General features: G+C 39.3%; 2 protein-coding genes across 20 annotated transcripts in view; both read left to right on the top strand.

Moving 5' to 3' along the window:
* ZNF75A (zinc finger protein 75A) overlaps positions 1 to 19,704 on the top strand; it is a 98,211-nt gene that overhangs the window by 27,317 nt on the left and 51,190 nt on the right. For 6 of the 19 annotated variants that reach the window (XR_011524556.1, XR_011524553.1, XR_011524560.1 and 3 more), the window contains 2 exons: positions 4,080 to 4,198; positions 17,134 to 19,399. The exons of 6 other annotated variants lie outside the window; for them this stretch is intronic. The gene's annotated coding sequence lies outside the window, so the exon portion shown is untranslated. Of the gene's footprint in view, positions 1 to 4,079; positions 4,199 to 17,133; positions 19,400 to 19,704 lie in introns of those variants that run through there. 7 more of the 19 variants (XR_011524554.1, XR_011524563.1, XR_011524566.1 and 4 more) reach the window with 3 other exon arrangements.
* On the top strand, positions 10,222 to 16,052 carry OR2C1 (olfactory receptor family 2 subfamily C member 1). Its single transcript, XM_008508949.2, has one exon. The coding sequence runs from the start codon at positions 13,896 to 13,898 to the stop codon at positions 14,901 to 14,903; it is 1,008 nt and encodes a 335-aa protein (XP_008507171.1). The 5' UTR covers positions 10,222 to 13,895; the 3' UTR covers positions 14,904 to 16,052.

Below are 19,704 nucleotides of genomic sequence, written 5' to 3'. Positions count from 1 at the left end.
GTTAATAAGAGGAGGATTCCACCTCCTTGGTTAGAAGATAGCTCAGGGTTAGGTATATGACCTTAAGCTGGTCCCATCAGAACTTTTGTTGGAAATGCTAGAACAAATCCCGCTCTTGCTGGATGATACATGTAACCCAGTAGCCATTGATAGTTTTCTTGAAACTGAAAGAGAAGTGGGCCTTAGGATGAAACCAACACCATAGAAGGCAGAACAGAGTGGTAAATATTCAGTCCTTAGTGACACCATTGGGCTGTAGGATCAAGTATCACCTGATATCTAGAACTGCCCTGAAGTTTTCAGCTACATGTATCTATACATTTCTTTTTATTGTTTAAGCCAGTGTGAATTGGGGTTTCTGTTCATTGTAACTGAAAGAATTCTAATACATAGAGCAATAACTGATTTAAGATAATATATGAAGGAGATGAACAATTTTTTTTTAAATTTTATTTTTCCTTTTTCTCCCAAAGTCCCCCGGTACATAGTTGCATACTTACAGTTGTGGGCCCTTCCACTGTGGCATGTGGGATGACACCCCAGCATGGCCTGACAAGCGGGGCCATGTCTGCACCCATGACTCGAACCAGCAAAACCCTGGGCTGCCAAAGCAGAGCACGCGAACCCAACCACTCAGCCATGGGGCCGGCCCCTGAACAATCTTTTTATACCTATTTAAAAGTTTTCATTACAGAAATTATCAAATATACATAAAAGAGAGAATAATATGATGAACCCCTGTGTAGGCTTCAACAATTATCAACATTTTGCCAATCTTGTTCCATTTATCGTCTCCAGTTTTTTGTTTTTATTTTGTTTGTTTTGAGAGGGTTGTTTATTTTGGAATGTTTTAAAGCAAATTTCAGACATTATAACATTTCACCCACAAATATTTCAGTTTGTAAGAGAGAATTCTTAACAATCTCTGCCCTAAACCATCTTTGAGAAAGAATTCCCACTCAGCAGAGGCCCTCTCTCCCACAAGAGAGAAGCTTAATTGAGAACATGAGAGCTGCCTTTCCTTCAGAGGGCAACCAGAACTTGACCAACAACTGCTCAAGATGGCCTTGTAAGGGGACTCCCTTGGCTTCCTCCCTGGAGTATTCATTTATGAGAACAACAGGCAGTCCAAATGAGGGCAGTCCAGAAGGGATACTAGATGTGTATAATGATCACCAGAGCAATTTATTGATAAGTTGAAACTACATGATCAACTGCCACACTTTTAATGAGCCCCAGGGTGATTCACTCATTAAGAGTTCAGTGGCAACAGTTCATGGTTGGTTTCCTGGAAGCCAATGAAGAACAAAATAATAATAATAATTGCCCTCCAACATATATAGGGCATTTCCTCAGGAGTTCAAAGTACCCTCATTTACCTACTTGCATTGCCTTAAAATTTTTTTCTTGAAATAATGCATAAATGAATACTAAAACATTCAAAATTCATTATAATTCACCTCCCTCTAAGCATTCCTGCTTGATCAGACTTCTTTTTAATTAGCATTTGACCATCACATTTTGGTAACTGGTAAGATGAAAAATGACCTGGAAATTTAATATTCTTATTTCTATTTTCTCCTCCATCATACTTCCTTATTCTTCCTCTTAATGAGGAATTTTCTCTCTTTTCCTTGGTTGGTGTCCATTCCTTCCCTTGATCCTCTTTCTGGAGTTATTCTAAAGTAGTTTCAACACCCAGTGTCCTAATAGTCAAGAAGTGTGGTACAGACTGCTTTGAAAGATCCTTTTATGGCCAGTTAATACTTGCCACACTTTATCATTTACAAAAGCCTTCTAAACCAATGAAGTGTTATTTACAACCAATATTCCTGCTGCCATGAGCTACTGTTTATCACCTGCAATTCCCAAATCGACACTTTTATTAATCTGCTGCCAAAAACTGGTTCTGTCCTTATCTCTGCCTGAGGATGTTTGCTCCCTAAAACTTTTGGAAAGATATGCACTGTGAATGTTCATTCATTCATTCAACATTGGGCAGATATTTAATGAGCACTTTCTACATGCCAGGCATTGTTTTAGGTGCTGGGATTTTATGTTTACAAACATTTTTAGTTTTGTTTTTTTGCTGCTAAGGATTGCTGGATTTGGGATAAAGGGGGCATTTTCTAGGTTTCTTTACATTGCTTAAATAAACAATTTGTATATCTGTATCGTTTTCATTTGGTTGGCTGATTGGCTTTCCATGGTCAGTTTCCCACTCTGCCTTATCTTCAGGTCCAACTCCAGCTCCCCGAAAACAGAATAGGAAAAACACACTTCTACTATCTTACATAACCTTAATATTAATTGAAAAAAAATAGATGTGATTGAATTGGCTTCAGCTCTCTACTTTTTTGAGTGGACTTTAGCATTCACAATTGGAGAGCATCTCCAATATTTAAAAAAAAATTTTTTTTTGAGGAAGATTAGCCCTGAGCTAACATCTGCTGCCAATCTTCCTCTTTTTGCTGAGGAAGACTGGCCCTGAGTGAACATTCGTGCCCATCTTCCTCTACTTTATATGTGGGATGCCTGCCACAGCACGGCTTGATGAGGGGTGTGTAGGTCCTCACCCAGGATCTGAACTAGTGAACCCCAGGCCACCAAAGTGGAACGTGTGAACTTAACCACTGTGTCAGGGGGCCGGCCCCCTATTTTTTTTGATATTATAGATATGGACATGATTAGAGCACTAAAGTCAGAGACAAGAAATCTAGATACATTCTCAATAAGACATTGAAACACAAAACAAACTCCTAAGAAAATTATAGGTACTGTAGTATATAAGAAATTATATTCTACTTGCCAAGAGGATTCCCCCCCCATCCCAAGTTTTCACAACCATTCACCTCAAAATGATCAGAAACTTCATCTCAACCAACATTATTTAACACTATATGAAAGAAATGCAGTAATAGAAAGGCAACCAAATTTTTAAAAGGGTAAAGTCTCTGAATAGACATTTCTCAAAATAAGATATACGAATGGCTAATTAGCACATGAAAAGGCACTCAATATCATTAGCCATCAGAGAAATGCAAATCAAAACCACAATGAGATACCACTTATATATCTACTAGCATGGCTATAATCAAAAAGACAGATAATAACAAGTGTTATCAAGGATGTGGAGACATTGGAACCCTCAAACACTGCTGGTGGGAATGTAAAATGGTTAATCACTGGAGAAAACACTTTGGTGGTCCTTCAAAAGGTTAAACATAGAATTACTGTTTGACCCAGGAATTCCACTCCTAAGTATATACCCAAGAGAAATGAAAACTTCTGTCCACACAAAAACTTGTATATGAATGTATATAACAACATTATTCACAATAGCCCCAAACTAGAAACAATTTAAATGCCCATCAACTTATGGATGGATAAATAAAATGTAGTATAACCATACAGTGGAATATTATGTAGCAATAAAAAGAAATTAAGTTCTGATGTATACTACAACATAGATAAACTTTGAAAACATGCTAAGTGAAAGGAGTCAGACACAAAAGGTCACATATTGAATGAAATATCCAGAATATGCAAATCCATAGAGACAGAAAGTAGATTAGTGGTTTCCAGGGACTGGGAGCTGTAGGGGGATGGAGGGTGACGATTAAGGGGAACAGGGTTTCTTTTTTAGGGGTAATGAAAATGTTCTGGACTTAAATAGTGGTGATGAATTGTGAATTTACTAATAAAACCACTGAGTTATATACTTTTAAATGGTGAATTTTGTGATATGTGACCTCTATCTTAATTTTAAAATTGACTAAGAAGGGATTAAGGCAGAGGGTGACAAGTGGGCTTCCAGGTAACTAATAGTAGCAGGAGGGATAGAGAAGAAGAGTGTGGACAAGAAAAAATAAAGATTAAATAAATGCTTTGAAAAGAAAGAAACTACTTTAGGAAAACTTCTGTGGATACAGGAATTAGGTATTAGAGGGGAGAACCAGTAATATAGGAAAAGAAATAAAATGTATAAAGATTAGAAAGGCAGAAGCAAAACTATTAGTATTGGGGTTCTAGTTCTGGGTAAGATGGAGTGAGCATGCTTCACCTTTTCTCTTCCATAGAAAACAACTATAAAACCTGGATAGATTGCAAGGAATAGCTACTTGAGAACTTCAAGGAGTTAATAGCAGCAGGTGATTTGGAGAAGAACACCAGAATTCCAAGTACCACTGAATTGATTGTGAGTTTACAGTTTATTTTCTCTGATATCCCTTGATCTCAACACAACTGGAAACCTAGGAGTGAGAGTGTAGTGAAGATGGAGACAAAAATACAACAGTTTTTATGATAAAAACTCTCAGCAGGGGCTGGCTCCATGGTGTGGTGGTTAAGCTCGGCACACTCCACTTCAGGGGCCTGTGTTCGTGGGTTCAGGTCCCAGGCACAGATCTACACCACTAGTCAGCCATGGTCTGACAGCGACCCACATATAAAGTGGAGGAAGATTGGCACAGATGTTACTCAGGGCTAACCTTCCTCAAGCAAAAAAAAGAGGAAGATTGGCAACAGATGTTAGCTCAGGGCTAACCTTCCTCAGAAAAAAAAAAAAAACTCTCAGCAAGCTAGGAATAGAATAGAACTTCTTCAATCTGTAAAAGAGCATCTATTTTAAAAATATGTAGATAATATCATACTTTTTAATTTTTTCCACTGAGGAAGATTAGCCCTGAGCTAACATGTGTTGCCAATCTTCCTCTTTTTTGCTTGAGGAAGATTAGTCCTAAGCTAACATCTGTACCAATCTTCCTCCACTTTATATGTGGTTCACTGCCACAGCATGGCTGACAAGTGGTGTAGGTCTGTGCCCAGGATCCTAACCTGTGAAATCTCAGCCGCTGAAGTGGAGCATGCCAAACTTAACCACTATGCCATGGGGCCGGCCCCTAATATCATACTTAACTGTCAAAGATTGAATGCTTTCCCTCTGAGATCAGGAACCAAGGCAGGAATACCCACTCCTACTATTCCTATTCAGCATTGTACTGGAAGTCTTAGCCAGTGCAATAATGCAAGAAAAAGAAATACACAACATCTGATTGGAAAGGAAAAAACAAAATTATCTGTATTCACAGATGTCATAATTGTCAATGTAGAAAATCCTAAGACCCTACAAGAATTTCTAGAATAAATAAATTTAGTAAGATCACAGGGTACAAGGTCAATAAACAATATAAATTCTATTTCTATACACTGGAAACAATATCATTTACAGTAGCTCCAAAAAATGAAATATTTAGGTATAAATCTAACAAAACATGTACAGGATATGTGTGCTGAGAATGGAAAACCTCTGGTGAAATAAGTAAAAGAGGCCCTAAATAAATGTAAAGACATACCATGTTCATAAATTAGACTCAACATAGTAAAGATGTCAGTTCTCCCCATATTGATCGATAGATTTCATGCAAGGTGAAAAGGTAAAGGAACTAAAATAGCCTAAACAGTTTTGAAAAATAAGAAAAAAATTTGAAGGAATTGCATGACTTGATTATAAGACTTTCTCGAAAGCTACAGTAATCAAAACAGTGTGGTATTGATAAAGGAATAGACACATAAATCAATGGAATAGAATAATGAGTCCAGGAATAGACCCATATAAATATGGCAAATTTATTTTTATAGGCAAATTTAACGAAAAGATGTTCCCATAAAACAAAACCATTTAAAAGTGATCAACTGAGTGACATTTAGCACATTCAAAATTGTGCAACCACCACCTCTATCTAGTTCCAAATATTTTCATCACCCCTAAAGAAAACCCCATATCCATTAGGCAGTTACTCCTCATTCCCTTCTCCCCACAATCCCTGGAAACCACAAACCTGCTTTTTTCCCCTATGGATTTATCTATTCTGAATACTTAATATAAAAGGAAACATACAATATGTGACCTTTTGGGCCTGGCTTTTTTTTTACTTAGCATAATGTTTTTGAGGTTCATCCACGTTGTAGCATGTATCAGCACTTTATTCCTTTTTTGGCTGAATAATATTCCATATTATTGATATACCACAATTTGTTTATCCATTCATCTTTTGATGGACATTTGAGATGTTTCTACTTTTTGGCTATTGTGAATAATGCTACTATAAACATGCATGTACACGTATTTGTTTGAGTACCTGTTTTCTTCTTTTGAGTGTATACCTAGGAGGGGAACTGCAGGGTCATATGGTAATTCTGTGTCTAATTTTTGAGGAGCATTCAAACTTTTCTCTAGTGACTGAGCTGTTTTATGTTCCCACCAGCCATGTACAGAGGTTCCAATTTCTCTATATCCTCTCCAACACTTGCTATTTTCCTATTTTGTATTGTTATTATAGCCATCAAAATGAGTGTGAAGTGGTATTCTAATGTGGTTTTGATTTGTGTTTCTACAATGACTAAGGATGTTGAGCACTTTTTCATGTGCTTCTTGGCTATTTCTCTTCTTTGGAGAAATGTCTATTCAACTCCTTTGGCCATTTTAAAATCGGGTTGCTTGTCTTTTGGTTTTGGAGTTGTAGGAGTTCTTTATATATGCTGGATATTAAACCCTTATCCCATATATAATTTGCAAGTATTTTTTCCCCTTCTGTATGTTTGTTTTTCACTTTCTTGATGATGTCCTTTGATACACAAAATTTTTAAATTTTGATGAAGTCCAGTTTATCTATTTTTTCTTTTGTTGCTTTTGCTTTTGATGTCATGCCTAAAAATTTGTTGCCAAATCCAAGGTCATGAATATTTACCCATATATTTTCTTCTAAAAGTTTTATATTTTATCTCATATTTAGGTCATGGATCCATTTTCATTATTTTGTGTATGGTGTGAGGTAGGGGTCCAACTTGATTCTTTTGCATGTAACTTCCAATTATCCCAGCAGCATTTGTTAAAGAGACTGTTCTTTCCCTCATTGAATGGTCTTGTAACCCTCATTGAAAATCACTTGGAGGGGCTGGCCCCATGTCCGAGTGTGGGTTCGTGTGCTCTGCATTCGCAGCCATGGGTTCACCAGTTTGGATCCTGGGCACAGATCTGTACACCACTCATCAAGCCATGCTGTGGTGGCATCCCACATGGAGGAACTAGAATGACCTACAACTGGGATATACAACTATGTACTGGGGCTTTGGGGGGAAAAAAAAGAGGAAGATTGGCAACAGATTTACTCAGGGCAAATCTTCCTCACCCCCCCAAAAAAAAAAATCAGTTGGCCATAGAAGTATGGGTTTATTTCTGGAGTATCACTTCTATTCTAGTGGTCTATATGTCTGTTCTTATGTCAATACCACATCATTTTGGTTACTATAAATTTGTAGTATGTTTTGAAATTGGGAAGTGTGAATCTTCCAATTTTGTTCTTTTTCAAGGCTGTTTTGGCTAATTAGGGTCCCTTGCAATCTCATTTGAATTTGAAGATTGGCTTTTCCATTTCTGCAAAAAAAAGCCCATTGGAATTTTGATAGGGATTGCACTGAATCTGTAGATCATTTTGGGAAGTATTGCTATATTAACAATGTTGATATAATCCAATGAATACAATTTATACCTTAAAGTTGACTTGTGCTTTTAAGGTTTTAAGAAGTTCTTCCCAATCCCTAATATACAAATATATACCATTTCATTTTCTTCAGGTAGTTTTATCTTTCACATTTAAGTTTTTAATCCTTCTGGAGTTCATCATTGTATATGATATAAGTGTGGATTTTGTAGTCAAATAGACCTAGTTTAAGTAACTCTGCCATTTACTAGTTATTTGCCTCGGACAAGTTATCTAATACCTCTGAGCCTTAGTTTCTCTCTTGTAAAACAGAAGTAGTATCTGCCTGGTGTGGTCGTCATGATAATGTAAACTACTGAGGACAGCGTCTGGCACACAGCACATGCCAGCAAGCAGTGCTTATAATTTTGGAAGACTTGCTGGAGACAGACCCACGGGGCAGGGAGCCCCACTGGTCCAGGCCCATCTTGCTCACCCCTGTACTCCACCAGCACCTGGCACACTGTCCACTCTCAGTGACCATTCCTTCAATGACGTGGTTTCTAAGTCAGCAGTTTTGGGGGTAATTTATCTTCCATGACATCTAATGACCTAATCAGGTTGCCAGTCGCCTTTTATGTCTTTATTTAGTATCATTTGTAAGTGATTCCTCTTCACACAGTGTGGTGTGAGTGTCTAAGGTTCATGTCCCTTATTCATGTTTTATGTTAGGGCCAGAGATAGTGGGAATTCCCTTCTCCCCCTTCCCTGCCAAAAACACTCAAAGACAACATCTCCCAGATGATTAGTCAAAAATACTAACTTCCTCTGCACAGAATGGCTTTTTTTTTTTTTAAAGATTGGCACCTGAGCTAACATCTGTTGCCAATCTTTTTTTTTTTTTTCCTGCTTCTTCTTCTATTCCCCAAAGCACCCCAGTACAAAGTTGTATATTCTGGTTGTATGTCCCTGTGGCTGTGCTATGTGGGATGCCGCCTCAGCATGGCTTGATGAGCGGTGCCATGTCCATGACCAGGATCCAAACCAGCGAGACCCTGGGCCACTGAAACAGAGTGCACAAACTTAACCACTTGGCCAAGGGGCCGGCCCCAAAATGGGCTGTTTATGCCTAGTGAGGAAACAAACGCTGGAATCACCACTGTTTAACACTAAGCAAGTCATATAATCCCTTTTTGCTCAGTTTACTCATCTACCAAGTAGGGATAAAACTACCTACTCCATCTGCCATAGAAAGCATTTTAAGAACTAAGTTCGATCATATGAAAGCACCTTGAAAAGGATAAAATTATATAATTAGTAATTATTTAAGAAATGCAGTTATTCTTATTACTATTTCAATTAGCAATCTGTATTGGGGAGGGAGTTCAGGTGAAAGACTGAGTCAGTTCTCCAGGGACAACCTTTTTCCTGTGTTCTGGCCATGCCAGTGGTTTGTGCTAATTGGCTGTGGGGGACAGAGATGCCCCTTTGGGCTCTGCAGAATGAACCAGAGTGAGCCAGGCTTCCAGGCGGCAGATCCAGCGCTCCTCTGAGTGCTTGGGCCAGCCCAAGGTTAAAAGCCTGTGCTGCCAGCTCGTCAGCAGGGGAGCAGCCACACAGCACAGCCTCCTTCCTAATTCCACACTTGCTCTCCTACTTGATCCACCAGAAACCAGTGGCAGTGTGATGGATTCAGGCGGAATGCTGAAGCCAAAGGTATATTTCCATAAACAATCCACAGACTTTTATTAATGGAGAATCCAGGGTATAGGAAAGAGAGGCAAAGAGAGGAAAAAGCTGGGAAAAGGGAGGAGCAGTTACATGGAAAAGAGAGAGAAAAGGAAGAGTGTGAAATAGCCTTTTAAAGGTGCTGATTTTAGATTCTTCCTGCAGGAGAAAGGTTAGAGATGACATGGTGTTAGATCCCTGAGCCCATCAGCTAAGAGATGTCTTCTTAGCTCTTCCTTGGGGAGGAAAAATACTTAAACTGCAAAGAGGAGTTTTAAAACTACAAACTAAGAACTCTTTAACAAAAGTCACCTCCAGAATGGTCCAGGAGACAACCTGAAAAATTCATAACCTGACCAAAAAAACCTCTTTGTGCACCAAACTGTGTCCTAGGAACAGAATCCTCCAGCAGAAAGGAGTCATCGAAGACCCAGGTATAGCCTAGTGCCCTGGGCAGGCAAATTTCTAAGCACATCTTCTTTTTCTCTTGCCTAGAGTTTACAATATTTCATCATGCCAAAATCTCAAAATGTCAATCACAATTTCTCTTGCTCTCAGTTTAAGCCTATTTTTGCTTTTCATAGATAAGGAGAGCATGTGATCTGCAAGCACACATCTTTAAAATACTATCATGCTAGTGAAGACATGAAGGAAGAAAAAAGAAATCTCCCTTTAACTACTTCCTAAACAAGCTAATGTCTTGGTCATTCTCCAGAGGACCTATTTTTTTCCTTGCTCCCTTTTCTCTAAAAATCTGCACACACTCCATGTCCTTTTTAAAATGCCAGGCAAATCAGTTAAGACTCTCCAATAAGGAATGGCCTTGGCAGTACAGGGCAGAAAGCTTACCTCCTGACTCTCACGTTGAACATGCATCTGTCCACTTTGTCCTTTGGAGACACCCACTGCAAACTGCCTTCAGCTTGCAGACAGATGTAACCTGGAGAGCTATTCCTAGAATGCCCATGCTTATCCTGCCTTTCCATTCTGAGTTTGTGGTGTTGAATTTTTTTTTATAAAGATTTTATTTTTTCCTTTTTCTCCCCAAAGCCCCCGATACATAGTTGTATATATATATATTTTTAGCTGTGGGTCCTTCTAGTTGTGGCAAGTGGGATGCTGCCTCAGCATGGCCTGATGAGTGGTGCCATGTCCGTGGCCAGGATCCAAACCAGTGAAACCCTGGGCCGCCAAAGTGGAGTGCACGAACTTAACCACTCAGTCATGGGGCCCAGCCCTGTGGTGTTGAATTTTTATATGTATTTGATGTCCTCCCACTTAGCCCTTTTTCTATTTTATAAGATCCTATGCTCATTAGAACTGCCCCCTGAACCAGGCTCATTGTCAAGAATGCAGCCAGGATTCTTTTTCCAACAGTTGTATCAGAAAGCAATTTTAAGGGAGCTTGGCTGTCTTCCCTGATGCAAACAGCAAACATCACAGTCCCCTCCAGACAGCATAGATTCCCTTAATTTCCCTTTACAACTATGTTTCTTAAATTTCAATATTTTTAACCTGTGATGCCTCTTAGGAGTAATAATTTCCGTAAGTTTACTATGAACTACGTCATTTTTTCTCTTATTGGTCCTATATTTACCTCCTTTAAGATTGAAACTCCTCCATTTCAAATTCTTGACTTCTAAGATATGGAGGTAAATTCCTGTTCACTTGATAAAATACCTTAAATTTTTCTTTTCTTTTTTTTAAGGAAGATTAGCCCTGAACTAACAACCGCTGCCAGTCCCCCTCTTTTTGCTGAGGAAGACTGGCTCTGAGCTAACATCCGTGCCTGTCTTCCTCTATTTTATATGTGGGACGCCTACCACAGCATGGCTTGATAAGCAGTGCGTAGGTCCACACCCAGCAGAATCCACCAAACCGGTGAACCCTGGGCCACCCAAGCTGAGTGCACAAACTTAACCACTACACCACCTTGCCGGCGCCGATACCTTAAATTTTTCTGATTGGAGAGGTTTTGATTGTGTTCCATCTCAGACTTCATCCATCTAAACAAAGTTTGTTCTGTTGTGTGGTTCTTGCCCGCCATACTGCCACAATGTTATCCTATATTGAAAACCCTAGCTCCGGTTCTGACCAGATCATCAAGAAAAGATTAACTTAGAACTTACATGCAAGCTTTTCAGGCACAAACTTAGCTCTCAGGAATATCTGTCAGCCATCTCCCAAATAAATGAAATATTTGTAAACAAAACATATATAAAAACTTCTCTACCAGGATCAGGAATTCAAGATTAGGTTTTCATTTTTTATGATTCCCTTTCCCTTTATTGCTCAGGCTAATATTAAAGCAAGGCTTGAATTCCGAGGATGTGCCCCCACATATGAGGAGTGCCGACAGCTCAGGAGCAATTTCCATGATAGGAGGAAGCCAACTCTAAATTCCAGATTTGCTGTGGCTAATCCACAAGTGGCCAATTGAGAATTGTGGTGAAATTTAGGGGAGGAATGGGCAGAAAACTGGGTGAAAGTGGGCAATCACAACACCCAGGATTCTCTTTAAGAAGCAAGTCTTGGCTGTTTTTCTCAAGATCTTGAATGTTCAAACCAAATTTGCAGGTAGGCTGAGATGGAATCCATCTATGCATCATGTGAGTGATTGCTAAAAATCTTTCTGTACCCAAACAACCTCCATCTGGGTGCTCCCTTGCCTAAACCACACCATAAATGGCGCATCCTCTGAGTTCAATGTTTTCCTCTCTATGCTCCTTTTAAAATGCAAATACTGCTGGATGAATTTAACATTCCCAGATTATGAGAGAACTAGGAACCAAGGGGAGAGACCCTTTAAGGGAGGAAAACACCCTGAAAAGCAGGTGAATTGCTGAATTCAGACTCGAAGTTACAGTCATGTTGGTTGGGGGAGTTTGTCAAGCTCAGGCCTAGAATCTAGCTGGTATGGCATTTTCTCCTGAACTTTCTGAGCACCTGGGGTCAACAGCTTCCTGCTCTAGTTATAGACTTTCCTTTTCCATGCTGGCTGGTTTATTACTGAGCTGAAAAAACTGTTCAGTAAGAAGAGGGGGAACTGAAAGAAATTCTGACATCACTGAGTGTCCACAAAGCACCAGTTGCCCAGAGACAAAACAACTCATGGGAGAAGATGGGAAGTGTCTGTCTGTTTCTTTCCCCTAGAGGGATATAAGAGGACAAGCACCTCTACTGACAGGAGGTAGTGAGATGGATGTCAGGAAGAACTTTTGAACAGAAAGATGAGCTATCAGTTTGCTAACTCAGTTCCTCAGCTTTCTTAAGTCTTTAATGAAGAGAGTAAGTAGACACCTCTTCTTAAGGTATTAGGTAGAGGTATGAAAGAGGGTCAAAAAGTGCTCTGAAATCCTTATCATCCTTGACTCAATAGAAGGACTCCGTTGCTGACCTAAAGAAATAGGCAATTAGAAGAGATTTCCCTCCTGACTTCTGGGTGGAATCTAGCATCAGGATCTCCAGTATTTGTTATTTATTGATGAAAAGGACAGTTCTTGGGGTCTTTAGCCAAGAGGTGTAGCCAAGTTCCTTGCCTGGTACACCAGAACCAGTTAAGCACACCTGCTCACTTCCCATCAAGCCTACTCTTTGAGTGTGGCAGCCGAGGTTCCTGTGGGACATGTCATGGTCCAGAGGAAGAGGCAGAACATTCACTCCCAGTCTTCAGTGTCCAGATGAGGACAGCTGACCCAAGGACTATTTCTGTTTTCTTCTCAGATCATTTTATTTGTCAGTCAAATAAGATGGAAAGGCTTTGGTTTATGATCTTCAGAAAAGCCTAGGTCTTTCCCCATGAAAGGAGATGATAATTGGCCCATTATTAACAAGAGCTAATTTTTGTTTGTGAGATGTTAAGAATTACTCAATGGTTTAGAGGTGGGCATAGTGGTCATATACCTCAAAAGATCAGGGATCTCTTCTGAAATCTTCTAGTTTCCTTTGCTAATTATGGGTACCCATTAACTGATTTAACCCATTTTTGGATAAACTGTGTTTATATCTTTAGCCTATTCCACGTAAACTTACTTGGGCTTATGTGAGTTTTTGTTTATTCTACATTTACCTCCTCTTAACTCACATATTCACATCTTCTGTATTTGGTGAATAAGTCTATATTAACTCTTTCCATTCTTTTCATGATGTAATAGATTCATGTTCTCCTTCAAACTTTATCTTTCTAGATCAGGAGCTTTTGCCTGGGAGGTGAGGGATATCGAAGAGAGGGGAGGAAATTTATCAGAAACTTCTGGGAAGCTTTTCCAAATACAATGGTTCTTCTTCCCCTTTCCTTGAGCATATTAAAACCTTGGCTGGGGAAATTTGTATTTTGACAATTTCCAGACTTTATTCTAATGGTCAACTTCCTTTACCCTATTGTAAATGCCATGCTGAACTGAAGAGCCCTAATCTTTTTGTTCTTCATAAGGCTCTTCCTTCATTTTTGTGACAGCTCATGCTTGAAATTCGGATGGAATAAAGTTTCCAGTCACTGTGGGACTGACAGTGGTTGGGGATTGCAATGAAAGTTTGCAATTATGAAAATTAAATTGGTACTTAAATATGAAGCCCAGAAGACCCTCCTTTATGCAGATCAACTTTATGAATAGCTTCTTCTTCACTGGCTTTTTTCCCAGTGTTTTTCCCTGGGCAGATTCCTCAAGTGACTAAAGGCAATCAGAGATGGAAGGAACCAATGACAGCTCCTTGGAGGGCTTCATTCTGTTGGGCATATCTGACCATCCACAACTAGAGATTATCTTTTTCATAGTCATTCTCTTCTCTTACTTGCTGACCCTATTTGGGAACTCAACCATCATCCTGCTTTCCTGCCTGGATGCCCGGCTCCACACACCCATGTACTTCTTCCTCAGCAACCTCTCCTCCCTGGACCTTACTTTTACTACTAGCTCAGTCCCTCAAATGCTGATCAACTTATGGGGACCAGACAAGACCATCAGCTATGGTGGCTGTGTAATCCAGCTCTATGTTTTCCTCTGGCTAGGGGCTACTGAGTGCATCCTGCTGGTAGTGATGGCGTTTGACCGCTATGTGGCAATTTGCCGGCCCCTGCACTACACCACCTTCATGAACCCTTGGCTCTGCTGGCTGCTGGCTGCCATTGCCTGGTTGGGTGGCTTGGGAAACTCTGTGATCCAGTCAACATTCACTCTGCAACTCCCGTTGTGTGGGCACCGGAGGGTGGACAACTTCCTGTGTGAGGTGCCCGCCATGATCAAACTGGCTTGTGGAGACACGAGTCTCAATGAGGCTGTGCTCAATGGTGTCTGCACCTTCTTCACTGCTGTCGCACTCAGCATCATCCTGATCTCCTACTGCTACATAGCTCAGGCAGTGCTGAAGATCCGCTCAGTCGAGGGGCGGAGAAAGGCATTTAACACATGTCTCTCTCATCTCATGGTGGTGCTCTTCTTCTATGGCTCAGCTATCTATGGGTATCTGCTTCCAGCTAAGACCAGCAGCCAGGACCAGGGCAAGTTCATTTCCCTCTTCTACTCTGTGGTCACACCTATGGTGAACCCTCTCATCTACACTCTGAGGAACAAGGAGGTGAAGGGGGCGCTGAGGAGGCTGCTGGGGAAGAGAAGTCTGCTGAGAGGAGGAAAAAACTCCATCATTTATAGCCTCTTCATCTCTACACACTTTTTCTCATTCTCTCTCTCTGGCTAGGTGAACATGAGGAGTACTAACCCTGGTACAAACTAGACATGTTTCTGATAACCCTAAGCTGTTGGGACATAGTTAGTGTTATTTCTCATGTTCCACACTTATTTACCAAAAATCCTACTGTGGACTACAGATAACAGGGCAGATGTGTCATCAACAGCTCAGAGGTTGTTAACTTAGTACAGGCCTTGCTCACTATCTCTGTTGTCCACATTTTATTTATGTGTATTTATTATATATGTAACAAATATTACATCTTTATTTATTATTGTATTTCTAGAGAACTCTGTACTTTTCTAAAGAAAGCAAATCCACTTGCAGTATCTTATATAATGTTTCTATAATTACATAAAATCAAGGCAGGTATTATTAACCCCAAACAAAAACCTGAACAATCCATCTTTGTACCCTATCCATCCATCATCATTGTCCATCTCTCTTTGTCTCTTCTAGATATTTCAGCCTATCTACCCATACTTCCCATCCATATGTCCCTCTGTCATCTTGTTTACCCTCTCCTGTATGTCTACATCTCATTTTCCCTTCTGTCTCATCTAATATTTAATAAGAAAAGGTAGCTAAGACCATTTTCCTTTCAATTCTAGCCAAAGAGGTTGCCTTGATATACTTTTATTTAAATCATCCTCCCTAAAAAATTCCCAACCATCAGATTTGCTACCAGCATTTGGATATTCTCATATGGTCGGTGGATTATAGAATGCCCTGAGATTCCTTAAGCAAGTTTAAGAGCCCAAGAAAGAACATCCATCCATAAAGCATGTCCTCTGCCTCAAGATCTAGTCTTTCAGTCCTAAAGTTCCTGGAATTCGTCAATCAGTACAGCACACCAAGACTCACTGAGGAACTCAGGTATTGGAATTCAAATGCCAATATGTGATTCTGTGCATTACTAGAATTGCCAAAGGAATCTGCACCTACCACCACAATTCATATACTCTTTCCCCAAAAAGAAGAGCTAGGTTAATGTCAGAAACTTGCTTGGCAACTACATTACCAGAGAAAAGGAAATCAAATGGTTTTAGGGCTAGTTTCTAAAGAGTCTTCAGCTTTGTGTCCCCCACAGAACCCAAACACCTGCCTTATACAAAGTAGATGCTCAATAAATGCTTAGTGAATTGAATTAATTTAAAAGCCTCATGAGTCCCTGTTTTTCATGCTAGGAACTAAATTTGTCATATGAACCATTTTCCTGTTTGCCACTTGGGGTTATCCTGTCCTTTGGACAATGCTGAACAAACAATGACAAATTTCCACCTTTCCACATTTCCATAATGCCCCTCAAAGACATCTGGTTAAATTGTCCCATCCTTAATTTGTTTTTCCAGTTGTAGATCAGAGCCATGACCTATTTCCTCCGTTGCTTACACAGTAATACTGAAGTACGTCTCAAGGACTAGCCAACTAGTGGCATTATCTTGGTGAATTGATCAGTCTAGACTCTTGCAGGCTCAAATTCTTTATTGATCAGCACACTCAGATTAGATGACATTCTGAGGAGGTAGAATAAAAATGACTATGCTCCTAAAGTGGATGTATAAACCAGAATGCCAGTTGATTAATTTATGAGAATGGTAACTACCAAGGAGATTGAACAGTCATATTTTGCATTTAAGTTGCAAAATAACTTGTGGGAAAATAGGAAGAAAACAGCAAGGCATTCTTCAAACACTTTGGAGTTCTGCAGAGTCTACCAATGGAAAGTACGGGACATTTTGAATCTAACTTATAGTTAGGGGAGTAGTAAGACACAGAGAATTAGAGGGAGGAGAGAAAGCATGGGACATTAATGCATCATGGGGATCACATATGACATCATCAAAACGCACACATATTCATGTTCCATTTTCAATGGTGTGCATGAAACAAAGTCAAAAACGGCAAAAAAGCAATTAAGTGTGAGGCAAGCTCCTTGTTATTAAAATGGGCTTTGAAGTTCAATTTCTAAGGTTCCAGAAGAAAAAGTATGTTTCGTGTCTTACTCAGTTAGAAATTCAAAAAATGAAAAACAAAACAAACATCAAGACTTACAGAAGGTTCACCAACTTTTAGTAAAATGGCATTCGAGCTTTTAAGATCCCATCTCTTAAAGCCTTTCATAGAGTATCTAGATCCATACCCCTTATGGTAGCAAAGCCTGCATGAATACCTGAATTAAATGACCAAATTTTGAGCCTGCCAATGAAGGGAGTCAATCTTTTTTCTGTCTTCACAGCCTTCAGGCTCAATTCCATGGCTGTGGCTAGGAGATGTTGGAATAAGGAGCTGGCAAGAAATAGGAATTGAAAACTGACTTTGGCTTGGTGAGTTTATGCTCTAGTATATGAGCTCTAAATTACAGACTAATTTGGAAGCTCCATTAGTGATTTGGTGAAAAGGTTTTTACTACATCGACTATTTGATTATATCAACTTTACTGAGTACTTACCATGTGCTAGATAAGGATCTAAACTCTTTACATGAATCAACTCATTAAATCCTCACAACAACCTATACTTAAAATGTCCCATTTTAAGATGAGGACATCGGATCACAAGAGGAAACTTGCTCAAGAACACACAATGGTAAGACTGGGAATCAAATCCAAGTACTCTTGACTCCAAAGCTTGTGCTTTTGCAAAAAAAAATTTTGTTTCTTTTTTGAAATAACCACAAACTTACAGGAAAGTTGGAAGCATAATAGAAAGGACTATTTTTCCCCCTTGAATCATTTGAGAGTAAGTTGATACTCTGTCTTCCCCAAATATGTTAGGATATACCTCTAACACACCAGGACACTCTCCTATGGGACCACAATATAGCCATTATTAGTAAAGGAACATTAATACATTATATTGTCTAATTCTCAGACCCTGTTCAGCTTTTGCCACTTGTCCCAAGAATGTCTTTCACAGCAAAAGGATTCTGTTCAGAATCACACATTGCATTTCGTTGTCATGTCTCTAGTTTCTGTCAGTCTGAAATGGTTTCTTTTCTTGACTTTCATGACCCTGACACTTTTAAAGATTATTAGCCAGTTATTTTGTAGAACATCCCTCAATTTGGGTTTCATGTTTACTGACAATTAGATTCAGGTTATGCATCTTTGGCAGGAATCCCACAGAAGTGATGTTGCATTCTTCTCATTGTATCCTATCGGGTGGTGCTATGGACTGAATTGTCTCCCAACACCAAATTCATATGTTGAAGCCCTAACTCCCAATGTGATTGTACTTGGAGGCAGGGCCTTTAGGAGGTAATTAGGGTGAAGTGGTATAATAAGGGTGGGCCCCTAATCTGATAGGATTGGTGACCTTATAAGAAGAGGAAGAGAGAGATTTTTCTCTCTCCCACAAACACGCAGAAGAAAGGCCAGGTGTGGACAAAGAGACCACATGCAAGCCAGGAAAGAGCCCTCGCCAGAAACCGAATCCTGGTGGAACTTTGATCTTGGACTTTCCATTTTCAGAACTGTGAGAAAATAAGTTCCTGTTATTTAAGTAGCCTAGTCTGTGGTATTTTCTTATGGCAGCCTGAGCAGACTAAGACAGTGGCGTACATTGCAATTTGTCCCATTACTGATGATGTTACTTGGATCATTAAATGAAGGTGGTGTCTGCCAGCCTTTTCCATTATGCTCTACTTTGTAATTAAGTATTTTATGGGAAAGTGCTCTGAAACTACATCAATATCCTGTTGCTAATTAAACTCAATTTAGTCATTATTTATTTACATCTTATGGAATCAAGTTTTCCTATTTTATTCAGTGGTTTATAACTTGTTACTACCATTGTATTGTTGTGCCCTGTTTGATCAGTGGGAGCCCATCCAACCTGGCTTTTGTGTTTTTTTGACTTGTCCCCATATTCTTTGGGTACCTCCTTGCTTTCTGGAACCACAGATGTTCCATGCTTAACTTTTATTAACCCTACCCCTGCCCAGCCATTTCCTCAAGAAACCCTGGTAACTTTGAGTGAAAAATTGTGTTCAGCAGTCAATTTCTGGGCACTAATTGTTCTCATTACTATTGGGGTGAGCTGCTCCCAGGTCATCTCTGTGGACAGAGGTAGGATACAGATAGATTGATAGATGAATACAGAGAGAGATAAATATAGATACAGGCATAGACACAACACACATATCCCTCTATATTTCTATATGTCTATCTATTTATCTAGAAATTTAAAAGTCTGACAATACAAAATGTTGATAACTATGCAACTGATATGTATTTCTGACATTCCACAATACACACACAACAGGTTTTCTTTAACAGTTATTTTTGACCTAGAGTCATATTCCATTAGGGATGCAATCAATATAGATTTTTTAAAAGTTTTCCTACATACTAGAAATACACACTTAGAATGAAGACCTTATTTACAAGTAATGAAAATAAAATAAATGCCTGGAAATTAATTTCATAAATATGCAGGACCTATCTAAAGAAAACTATTAGACTTTACTGAGAAAATAAATTATCTTAATAATAGAAAAACACATATATATCTGAAATTGATTTTTGTGTTGGCAGAAGGTAAGATGCCTCCCAATAACAGTATAATATTGATGTCTTTCCTTTTCTTCTTTTGGTTAGGAGAGGTAGGGGATAGCAAAAAGGAAAGTGAAGACAGCAAATTACAACGGGGGATCTTATTAAAGGAGATGCTCAGATCCCATAAACAAGATGTCAGACAAAAGCTAAAAAGAGAGATATCAGTGCAAGAACCCCTGTAAAACTCATGGCCAATAGTCAGAAGGAACATAAGCTCTGATGTTTGGATTTACTTTAACTTTTCTGTGTTGT

Source organism: Equus przewalskii, chromosome 12 (genome assembly GCF_037783145.1).
Source record: "Equus przewalskii isolate Varuska chromosome 12, EquPr2, whole genome shotgun sequence".
Taxonomy (NCBI): Eukaryota; Metazoa; Chordata; class Mammalia; order Perissodactyla; family Equidae; genus Equus; species Equus przewalskii.
This window is presented reverse-complemented; position numbering and strand designations above follow the sequence as displayed.

Bases quoted from the DNA above. Each gene is read 5' to 3' on its own strand.
- OR2C1 (XM_008508949.2), top strand. From the start codon at position 13,896: ATGGAAGGAACCAATGACAGCTCCTTGGAGGGCTTCATTCTGTTGGGC.